Source organism: Etheostoma spectabile, chromosome 14 (assembly GCF_008692095.1).
Source record: "Etheostoma spectabile isolate EspeVRDwgs_2016 chromosome 14, UIUC_Espe_1.0, whole genome shotgun sequence".
In the NCBI taxonomy this organism is placed as follows: Eukaryota; Metazoa; Chordata; class Actinopteri; order Perciformes; family Percidae; genus Etheostoma; species Etheostoma spectabile.
Genome location: NC_045746.1, coordinates 3,837,751 through 3,849,800, shown reverse-complemented (window position 1 = coordinate 3,849,800; position 12,050 = coordinate 3,837,751). Strand labels below are relative to the sequence as shown.

General features: G+C 40.0%; 2 protein-coding genes across 2 annotated transcripts in view; both read right to left on the bottom strand.

The window, feature by feature from the left end:
* mrpl3 (mitochondrial ribosomal protein L3) overlaps positions 1-2,902 on the bottom strand; it is an 8,044-nt gene extending 5,142 nt beyond the window's left edge. The window contains exons 1-3 of the mRNA XM_032534968.1: positions 2,661-2,902; positions 1,546-1,727; positions 1,364-1,455 (exon numbers count right to left, since the gene is read on the bottom strand). Of these exons, the coding sequence (XP_032390859.1) occupies positions 1,364-1,455; positions 1,546-1,727; positions 2,661-2,734 (348 nt within the window). The 5' untranslated portion in view covers positions 2,735-2,902. The remainder of the gene's footprint in view (positions 1-1,363; positions 1,456-1,545; positions 1,728-2,660) is intronic.
* A 1,836-nt stretch (positions 2,903-4,738) lies between these two features.
* cpne4b (copine IVb) overlaps positions 4,739-12,050 on the bottom strand; it is a 22,866-nt gene continuing 15,554 nt past the window's right edge. Inside the window, exons 11-16 of the mRNA XM_032534961.1 lie at positions 11,867-12,000; positions 11,651-11,705; positions 11,388-11,439; positions 10,291-10,424; positions 9,647-9,883; positions 4,739-5,706 (exon numbers count right to left, since the gene is read on the bottom strand). Of these exons, the coding sequence (XP_032390852.1) occupies positions 5,575-5,706; positions 9,647-9,883; positions 10,291-10,424; positions 11,388-11,439; positions 11,651-11,705; positions 11,867-12,000 (744 nt within the window). The 3' untranslated portion in view covers positions 4,739-5,574. The remainder of the gene's footprint in view (positions 5,707-9,646; positions 9,884-10,290; positions 10,425-11,387; positions 11,440-11,650; positions 11,706-11,866; positions 12,001-12,050) is intronic.

Below are 12,050 nucleotides of genomic sequence, written 5' to 3'. Positions count from 1 at the left end.
TATGGTGAACTAGTGTGTGTTGTAGCACTGGTTTGCCATTGAGAATGAGCTGGAATGCTAGCGCTAGTATGCTCCGGTTAGCCACCTCATCTCGACTAGTTCCGTAGGAAGCCGTGCAGATTTTGAACAGCTCCACCCTAGACTGAAGGCAGAGGGCATTCAGAAACCCGTACCTCACTCAAAACAGCATGAATGTTTTTTTTCCCAAGTTTGTATGCCTGTGGAAGCACCAGTGACACAAAATAACAATAACAAAAAAAAAATTTCATGATATGGGCACTTTAACAATAGGCTGTTTGCAGTTTTTTCACTGTGCCACTTGTTTCCACCTAAACTACAACTAGATGAGATTTTCACGGTACAACAACTGTTTCAGAAAATATCACGGTTTCACAGTATTCTTCTTCTTTTTCTTCTTCTTCTACTTATTATTATTATCTGTTGCAATAAACCTAAAATGAATGAAAATAAAGGGTCTCCCTTTCGAAAATAAATTAAATACTATTTTTTCATTTTGTGAATGAATTACATATTCTTTCTCCCTTTTAGATAAAAGTCCCTGGTGTAAAGCATTTGAATGTGGGGCAACCAGCTAACTCCCAAAACCTGACTATAACTACATTTTGGCCACATACAACAATAGGATGACATCACAGGCATTTATCAATACATGATACACTGCAAGAATATCAGAAGATGATGATATAAGAGAGAAATATACCCCCCAAAAGCCATAAAGGCTTTTTATAAACCAACAATCAACACTATATTTATTTACTGACATACTTAAAGGTTCCCTTTAGATAGAACATGTACCACAATGCCAAAGTGGTGGGAGTACTGTCACCCTGAGAGAGTAAATTTAAATGCTCTACTTTGCATCTAGCACAGACCGTTCCTGGATGAGCCGAAAAGAAACTAATTACTAAATGTTACAAAAGTGAATCAGCAGATGGGGGTAGAAGTTTATTATGTCCTTGAATATGGTATTAACTGAAGGTGATGACCAAACATTTTACTGAAATTATAATAGGAGTTTGTGATGCTACCTACAATGTCATTATCAATAAAGAGTAAAGTGAAAACACACAGCCACAGTTTGCCATTTACTTTACTGACGGATTAGTCGATGAGACTATCCCCCCCCCCCCCCCCCCCCCCCCCCACACACACACACACACACACACACAAACACACACACACTCTAAAGAACAATCCAATTTATTTGACTGATTTTCTGCCCTGCTGGTTAATTAAATTATGGATGACAAAGACCCGTTATCATTCCTGAAGAAAACCTGCGGCTGTTTTGATGCAGAGCTTGGGCACAACAGAAGAGGCAACAAGTGTGTGTGTGTGTTACCTGTAACATGGTGACTACATGTCTTTCCCCCATTTTTGTCCAGATAGGAGCCATCCCCAACTTCACGGCTACTAACCCAACTCTTCGACTACCTGGGAGGACAAACCGATGAAAAGCCAGTTAAAGTGCAAAGAGGAAGAAGATTCATGATATACACAGCTCCCACTAATCATGACACCTACCCTCTGTCCACTCATGGCGCTGCCAGGGCTCATCTTTGAGTGGGTTAAGCTTATCAGCGGTTTGTCTCCTGTATTCCTCTGCCATACTCTTCCTCATGTACTCCTGGTTGTCCTCTGTGAGGTGTTCATCAAACCACGTTGTGGTCTTTACTGTCCTAGTACAACCAACCAAATAGGCAGGGCTGCCAGAAAAAAAGAAAATTCAGGAAAGCAGGTGCAGTTATTTACTAGGAAGACCACTTTTGCCAGACTAATAATGGTCAGACACATACTCACAACTATGTCCAATCAATACAAGAGTACCAGTTAACATACATATGTGCTTATCTTTTTTAGGGGTGGAAAATATGGAGAAAATCAGTAATTGTGGCCTTCTTCAAGATCTTGATCTTCTTGATCATCAGAAAATATATTCATTATTATATTTCTAGGTTAGGGCTAATTTATGTCACTGCATAACCTACCTAAACTCAAATTTGCATCCCTGCTTCAGATCTTGAAACACAGAAAATGTGTGCCTTTTAATTGCATAAATGTCACTGCCTAATGACGACTTAAAGACTAAATAAAAGGTACACATGACTGAATTACCCTGGTGGCCTTTTATCAAATTAAAGTCTGCCCACGTCTGCTTTCAGTTGGCTATCAACACATTAATCATGTGTTACTGTAGAGTGGGGCTGAGGAGTGGTTTATCAGTCTCTACTTTAACATACATCTTTTTAAATCAAAACCATATATCTCAAAAACGAAAAGTCCATCCAGCGAAAGCACTAACGTCCCACAAATGCCCTGGATAGGCTTTCAGCCAAACAATAACAATGCACAAACCGTATATTTGTAACTAAATGGTAAGCTACGGTATTATAACTCACTCTGTCACTAGGAAGCAGGGGCAAGTAAGATCGTTTTTAAATGTGCAAATGATAACATTAGCTATTTTATTAGCAAATAAAAGGCTCAGTTGAAACAGCAAGGACAGTAACGTAACTGAATTGCACAGCAAAACTGTACTACTAATTCACCACAGCAACTTAGTTTAGTTTTCTGCGTGCTATGGTTTAGCTTCAGTTACATTAGCACAACGTTAGCCAGTTAGCATTAGCGTTAGCTACCTTTCAGCTGCTGCTAGGGGAGAAATGAGTCGAGGTCCCCGCTGAAAAAGAAACCGACAGCTCCACGCCGCCATTGCGCTCTTTGTTATATAGACTTAAACAAAAAATATTTATTTAAAAAAACAACACATACAAAATAAGGGGACATAGAGTGTCACAACATATGCACAACCATGCCTTCGTTTTCGTCCTGTTCCAAATGTCACCCTTGCTACTACCGGTGCGTGACAAAAACAGTTCCGCGCTGCACAGTGTCATTTAAAAGGTTCCGCGCAAATGCAATTTTTATTTTTATCTAACATCTCAACTTGCTAAAATATTAAATCTGATATCCACACGGCAATTAAACGTGTATGTTTATACAAAACACAATGTTGTTGACGACTTGATACAAATAATAAATGTTGAGTTAGTTAATTGTTGAATTTGGAAATTGACAGAACAATTTCACCCTAATGTCAATTTAACGTAAGTAGTTTTGGAGCTTTCAATCATACATGATCTTCATCAACATATGGAGTTTGTTGAAGTTTAAATGTCATTTTTTGAACACTGTAAAATGGATAAACACATTTCATTTGGTCAAATATTAAGTAATACTAGTCCTATTGATTTGCGACTCCTTTCTGACTCTCTTCTAAATTATAACAATATGCTGTGTAACAGCAGTTTTTGGAATGTAGGCTATTATTATAACAATAATAATAATAATTATTATTATTATTATAATCATTGTTGTTGTTATTGTTATTATTGTTGCCTCTGTGTCCCAGTTAATTGCATTAAACATTAAAAATATGGCTTTAGAGAATTATGTTATATTTTATAACAGACCAGAAGAGAATAGTGTAGAAGGTGTGGTTTTGCTTATTTTTGGCGGTTTCTCACCCAGCCTTTATAAAACAACTGATCCTCTCAGTGTAACTCTTCTAATATTAAGTACGTAACAAAACAGATATTAGGAGGCTCATGTGCTGAATACTGATCTGACTGTCAGAGACTGGGGCACATATGGAGTATACTCTTAGTATGCCCAACTTTAGTTTGCCCTAATTAACTATATGGAGATTTATGAGATAATATATTCTTGCATTTTAATGTCTGTCTTGGAAACAAAGAGAGAGTGAAAGAGATATGTTGTGGATGAATGTCACGAACCAGCACTCCACAATACTTAAAACTGCGACACACACCTCCTTGATCACATTGTCATCTCACAGGGCTATCCGTGAGAGAGCCAGAGACCATGAGGTGCATGATACAGTATCTAACCTCAGTAGAGGTCTGCATAGACAAATAGCCTGCATATTCATTGGCAATCAGAGAAACTGAAGCCCACAGGGATAAGAAAAATGAATCAATTAACAGGCGGTCACCTGTTCTTTCTTTATTATTAGACTACTGGATTAGATTATTAGATTATGTCTCCACACTGCATCCATAAACACACAGTTTTTTAGAAGAAGTCATTAGAAGAAAGTTGCAAAGTTTTACAGTAATTCCTTCCTAGACTTAACCTTACATTAGCCATAATGACTACTAGCCCTATTTATAACCCCAGTATTTGTAACAGTGTGATGTGAACATACAGTATATGTTATGGAATTTCCAGTTTATGAACTCCTGCTATATAACTTGAGACAATGGTACTCAGGTGTCATTCAAGTCAGTGCCCGACATAACATCATTACCGTTCCAGGCAAAAGAATATTTCAACCTTGTGCCTCCATAGATGAAAAGGGACGTAGCAGCTGTATGATAAGACGGTGCTGCTCACCCTTCCAAAGCCATGGAGGAAGTAAACACAGAACACATTTTGTCTGTGCTGAGATATTTGGGCACCTGCAATATCTTTGTTTACCTTAGAGGTTCAGCTTAATTTAAAGCCTCCAGCATGAGTTTAAGTACATCTCCAGTAAGAGACTGTAGGTCTGAGAGCACCACACCGTACTGTGTAATCCCAAATTCTCATCAATTGAGTGTTCATTAAATGTTCATTAAATGTAATTCATCATCAGTCTCTGGAACATTTTTCACATACAGCATGACACAAACACAAACATCAGATCACACTAAAATGAGAAAACCAAAGTCTTTATTATAATCAACATGCAGAATACAGAAAAAAACAGTTTTCAGCTCACAGATGAGTGTCTACCACACACGCTTGGCTATCCACCCAAAACTCTTTACAATGTAAGAAGGTTATTATTATGAAATTATTACAATTATTCAGTTGTTTATTTCCATTTAGCAAAATCTCAAACAAATCTGTAGAAAAGAACCCAAAACACCCAAGGCCACCCTGAATGGCACTCAAATGACAGAGATACTTTATTTCATAACTAGCAAGCTGGTACTGGAGATTGGATATTAGCGGGAGCTGAATTACTCATGCATTTATGCAGTACACTAACAGGGACACTACAATTCCCATAAATAACATTTGCAATGCTAATTCTAAGAATTTATGGCTATGCAATAACATATTGTGGTGCATCTACCCATAGGTATTTTACTTCATGTACTTGCTAGTTATCTAAATAAGGTAGGAGTGTCATTTCTTTGGGTGGGCTATAGTCTGAGTCTGCATGCTGGTTCAGAAGACTGCTCTTGTTTCTATAAACACCTTTTAGATATACAGTAGATAGTAATAAATTTCCAAGGTGATGCCATTGTGGCCAAACATGCAAAAGTCACCAATGGAGTAGTTCAAATTGTTTCACCAGAAATAGCTAATTTTCTGAGCTAGACTACTGTATATAGTATCTAATAAGGTTATGCTTACACGTTTGTTTGTGTATGTATGTGTGCTTGTGCTTTAACATGTGTATATGTATTATACAGTACATACATGTATGAAATATATATGTGTGTCTGTGTATTTGTGTGTATGTTTGCATGTAGTCCATTGTCAGGGACTGAAGGTTCTTGTGGACTCATAGTCCGACATACACTTGGGTTTGATGCCTTTAGCATTGTAGTAATCCACCACCTGGTTAGGGACTTCTGCCAAAACACTCTTAGCCAGCGCGGCTGGGGAGGCCTGGAAACACGACAGACAGAAAGCGAGAGAGAGAGAGAGAGAGAGAGAGAGAGAGAGAGGGATGGGTTACAAATGCATACACATCATCAGCCACGCACAATTAGGACTAGGATGCAAACATTTACTGTTGGAATGATGCTGTCAAAGGTCTGGACTAGTGAGACTGATGTAATCAGAAAAGCTAATTTGTACTCTAGTGCCATTGCTTGGTTGTTTATGTACATCTGCTTAACAAAATGGCACAGGAGAAAAACAGAAAGAGTAAAGACAGATCCTGCCTTTACATAAAAAACAATGCATTAAAGCACACTCTTTACACTAAGCGAAAGAAATTGATCATGAATATTAAACCTGGGTGCAGATTATGTCGTATGAGTTATTAATGGAACGTAGCAGTTGTGTTTGTTCCTAGGTATATTTTCATAGCAGAAACTACTGAAACCTCCATACTGAATTACAACACTGACATTTCAAATTGGAGCTTTTTGAGCCAGGATGCATGTAGTAAAATAGTTTAGCGTTTTAGTAGTTTATAATTAGATCATTCTAGCCTCGCAGAATTTACTGCTTTTATTTTATTTTGTTTGCGCTGTAATCAGGGTGTCATTGGAAAAAAGAGCAATCTTTCAATGGCCCATCCTGAATAAAGCTAAGTGTTGATTATTATTTATTCTATAATATCCTCCAAATTTAGGGCTATGGAGGGGGTTTGGTGGGTGATTCATTCATTCAGCCTCTTTTTTCTTATGCAACAGTTGTATGTCTATATTTGTTTTGTATATTTATTGTTTGTTTATGTATGCACCATTCACCAAGGAAAATTCCACATAAGTGCAACTTATTGTGGCAATAAACCCTTTTCTGATTTTCGGATTCTGTTCAACACTGGGGAATTTTTTCCTGTGTTTCTACGTGTCTGTATACAGCTATTTTTCTGTTTGTTTTCTTTGTTATAAATATGCAATGCACAAAAAGCCCTTTCAAAATCCATTATGTCAAGAATGCATTGTTATCAAAAAACAAAGCAGAGTTCTTTCGCAGTTTAGCTCGTTTCATAACAAGTTAAATGTTATTTTCCATCAAGGTGGAGTAATAAATGGAAGATTTTTACTTTTAAATGTACAGTAAAAGTATCAAATATTCAACCCCAAAACACTAAAAACTATACTTACATTCAGTATCGAAAAAGAAAATATATAATGCGTACATAAACACACACATAATTACAATCAGGCCAGCCCTTTTTCTGCATGAACACACATGCTCCCGTGCTGCACACACTTCCGAATCCTCAAAGTCAGAGAGTCTGACATACTCCGTCTCACATAATTCCCCGAGACAATGCACCATCAAAGAGCACCCACCCCAACCTCCTCCTCTCATTTCCACCCTCTCTCCCGCTTTGTCCCCCCTGCTCCTATCTACCTGTTATTCCCCACTCTGCTTGTCTCACATCGCCTGTGTCCTGCTAATCCTTTCTGAAAAGAAACGACAGAGCAGAAAATCACCTCTCCACCTCTGTCATACACTCCCTTGCTCCCTTTTGTCTTTAGCTCCGGTCTCTTGTTGACCCGCCTCCTGCACCACCACTCTCTCTCCCTCCACCTTCCTTTTCTGTTCCTCCAGATTTATTCATCATCTCTCCTGCCTGACTGTCTCTTTATGTCCTTTAGGTACACTATATGTTTTTTCTCCTTCCTACAGTCTCCCCCCTCTCTTTCTGTTTAGCTGGGGTGTAATTTGTAGATTTGTCAACCTGTCAAAGACTAAATTCACCATAACAAACCCGGCCAAACACCCTGTCAAAGTCATGCAAAAAGAATGGCACTAGGGAGAGAGAAAGAGACACACTCACACACACACACACACACACACACACAGAGCAGAGCAGAGCAGATGTGTTTTGATCAGCAAGCCACACATATTACACCCACACACTCACACTCGTTACCCCCTGAACACAGCACTTCTTGCCACCCACACCCACACACACACACACACACACACACACACACTTATTGCACGGCTTGATATTAAATCACAAACTTGAATGCCATCCCTCTTGTGTGTGTGTGTGTGTGTGTATGGTGTGCGTGTGTGCACATGCGTGTTTTTGTGTGTGTGTGTGTGTGTGTGAATGCAGCCTTACACTCAAGACAAAGAAAAGAAAGTTAAACTGAAAAAAAGAAAGTAAAAGAAAAAAATAGCACTTTCTTTTTTAAATATCAGGACAGAACCTCAGGTGTTGTTCTAGCAACACTAGTGTAACATTTTAAAGTCTGTGGCCTTGATGTGAAATTGTTAAACGCTGACTGGATACTCTTTTATGACCTCACATTTCTTATGCCCTTTAATGTAATTCAGCTTGAGAAAGCTCTAACCTTTTAAAGTAAGAAGCTCTGAATCTAGTGCAAAAGCATGTTACAAAACCCATTCTGCTGCATTCTTAAATATAGTGCCCCATTTATGTCTCGATAGTGCCTGACCTTCCAAGAGAAATAGTCACATTTTCTGCCTAGAATGCATTTATCATTCCGAAATGCCTAGCCACTAACCCCTCCTCCAAGCTAGGGCTTGGTATCATCTATCTAAGTGAGATGTATCTGTATGTATGTAGTGGGGGTGTGGGAAGGTAACCTGCATGTCAGGAACACACTACACACACTACAGCACGCTTTACAACGGTGTGTGTGTGGGGGGGGGGCTTTGACTCTTTTCCTGCTTCCAACGTTAGCAACGTGATTGCTGGATTTACCAAACTAACTTTTCTTCACTTTCATAGAGCACGAGCGGATAGCTGACTGGAACATTGTGACTGTTGTTTGGAATAGGGTTGGCGGAAAAAAAGGCCCTACGCTTTTCAGTGTCTATTATTTTGCTAAGAGGAAACTCAATAAAAGGCCATTTGCCAATATAATATTAAGTTGCTGTGAGCTGTGGCTTACATACACTTCTTAACAGAGGAAGAACATAACGTAATCTTGGAGATTATTCCTTCACAGCGCTGCGCAATACCAGAAAATCTCAGAGCTGAACCGGGCAGACGCAGCAGTTTTCATCAGACACACCCTGGGTTGGGTTAATTAAGTCTACTGCTAACTTACAACACTAATAACATTACAGTCGCCAAAATACCCCCCCCGCTAATCAAATCCCCTACTTCACCGTTAACAGTCAAGCCACTAAACCTGAATGGCAATTAACACCTCTGCTGAAGTGTTAAATTTGTTAATGATCATACAACACAAGACAACGTGTCTCTCTCTCTCTCTCTCTCTCTCTCTCTCTCTCTCTCTCTCTCTCTCTATATATATATATATATATATATATATATATATCACTCACTCTCTGCACGCACACACACACACACACTGCCAAGAGTCCATGAAGTGAACGTTCTCTGTCAGGTAAATATAGTGTCTTCCCAGTCTATTTGAAGTCCCAGTCAGTAGGAGTTAATACAGTGGAGTTGCATATGAAGTGGTTTGGGGTCCTTCTCTAAGTGATTTCTGGGTACAATTTGGTCTTGAAGAATTCTACAAGCAGCAATACCACAAGCCAAGCAATCGGCCTGTTCCAAACAGGAACATTTTCAACAGGCACAGATATTGGTTCTTGAACAATACTGTTTTCAATCTCAATTTTATAAAATCAATTTTTAACAAAAACAACTTACGGTACAAATCTTTTTATTTATTGTTTAGCTCCTTTTACGTGAGCCCCGTCTCTGTGCGTAATGTACAGTTTTCCTGACGTGTAACATTAGACAGCCAATCAGCAGCATTATTAGCTCTTAGTAATAGTATGCTGCATGCTTACTGACTCACTGACGTTGATGAGATTTATTTATTTTTCGATACTCGATACTAAGGAGGCAATTTGGTTGGTGCCTAAAAAATATTGAATTTGGTACTCAGCCCTACTCGCAGCTGCCACTCACGTGCTTGAAGTCCTTAAAGGGGACAAACTGGACGATGTCGCGGAGGACAGGCTCGCCCTTTGGTGAACGCAGGATCCCATCATCCCCGTCCAATATCTGCATATCTGTGAAGTCTGCGTTGCCCACGCCGACGATGATGACTGACATGGGCAGGTGGGAGGCGTGCACGATGGCCTCCCGCGTGTCTGCCATGTCTGTGATGACGCCGTCTGTCAGGATCAGCAGGATGAAGTATTCCTTATGGGAGGGGAGAAAGTTGTGGGAGGAAGGGAGGATGGTGTGCGGAGGAAGAAATAGATGTTCAATGACTTTTATGTTTTAAAAGTGGCTTCTTGTCAGGTGCTAATTTAAATAAAACTCATTCTAATCCACTAGAGAGCCACAGAAAAGTAAAGGCATTAAGGCAGAGAGGCATTTACGCTCTGAAATGTGTGACTGGAATTAAATTAATATTAATCACTTCTGCCTCTTTTCAACGCATCTCTTTTCTTCTTTGTCCTATCTTGAACCCCCCTCTGATGTCTTTTCATTGCCAGTTGTCTTTCCCTTGTACCCATGTGTGACATTGCAAAGACCAACAGTCACAACAAAGGACCAAAATGGCCCACACTTTCTTTATTTATCTTTATTATTTTCTCTCTCACCATGGCCTCTTTGGTGTGCATCTCCTCCGAGGCAGACGAGGCCACTTTCTGGATGATTGGGGCAATGTTCGTGGGCCCATAGAGCTGAATCTTAGGGAGACAATTCTGGTAGGCCTCTACCACGCCTTGGACCCCTGCAACTCACACACACACACACACACACACACACACACACACACACACACACACACACACACACACACACACACACACACACACACACACACACACACACACACACACACACACAGACAGACAAATCATTTTCTCAGTTATACCACTTTGCCACTTATTTATTTGTCTTCCTGTCTATCTCTGTGTGTAGTCAACTGCACTGACCTGTCAAAGTCAAAGTTCTTGTACTTTAAAATAATACTTTAAATCAGACTCTGGGCATGTGATTGCACTTCAAGGTAACTGGGCATTTTTCAAAAAGCACTCCTACACCACGCACACACAAGCTGGCACACACATGACATATTCACGGCAGGAATGCAGCAATGTGGGGAAACGGGTGCACAAGCCCATTTCACACATACAGATTAGTGTTGTTTTTCTCTGTATCTTACGGCCTGAAATACTTCTTTCATCTTTTCCTAAAAGCCCAGATTCTTTGAGGTAGACTTTACTGTCTATCGGAGGGTGTAGTGGGTTCCATTTTAAAGCTAGAGTGAAGCTACATATTGGTAACATATAAAACTAAGTGGGCTATATTTTGTCGAGGGAAAACTGCTATGGCCATTTTTCAAAAGGGGTCCCTTCACCTCTCACCTCTAGATATCTGAATGAACAGGGTTTTTATGGGTACACACGAGTCTCCCCTTTACAGATATGCTCACTTTATGATAATCCCATGTATTATTCCTTGGCAACTATGTTTTAATAAAGGGTTTGCAGATTTTTAGGCATTCTGTTCAAATTGCTTGGAAAATAGTGCAAATAGCTGCCATAAGTGGGAGAAAAAAATCTCCCTAAGGGAGCGTGCACCCCTAGAGGCTCCACCCTCGGTGTGTGTGTGTGTGTGTGTGTGTGTGTGTGTGTGTGTGTGTGTGTGTGTGTGTGTGTGTGTGTGTGTGTGTGTGTGCTCGATAGCTCACCAGCACATTCAGGATTGTCCTCATCAAAGTTCACGGCGAAATCATGTGAAACCTTCATTTTGGGCATAAAACACAGGGCCCTTTACCGCTATGTTAAACAGAACAGTTAGTACAACACGTTCAGTCCAATTTACAGGTTGGCACATGCATTCTCTTTTCATGTTGATCAAAAAAACGCTGTGCCTCCGAAATAAATCTAAGAAGTCTAAACCTAAAAGAAACCACAACTGCAAACACACATACACACATCCCAAATGTCCAACCTTGAAGTCAGGTGGTATCAGTGCTCCAAAACCAAACGCAGGGAACATTTTATCACTAGAGAAAGAGAAAGGCACATGGTCACTAAAAATGAAAGACAATGGTTTAGAGCAGAGGCAAGGACAAATAATAGACGAAAGCCTTGAGAGGCAAAAGCTTGCGTGTGTGTGTGTGTGTGTCAGCATTAGATTAATGATGATTGGTGGAGTGGTTTCTACCTGTCATAGTCTTGGCAGATCTCCCCTACAGCTACCAACGCTTTGAGGTACTCATTGGGCTGGTAGGGGTGGATGTAATGGAGGGAGCAGCTGTTTCTGGGATCCCCATTGGATGCTGTGAAGTCTATTGCCACCTGAGACAGAAGCACACGCACACGCACACACACACGCACACACACACACA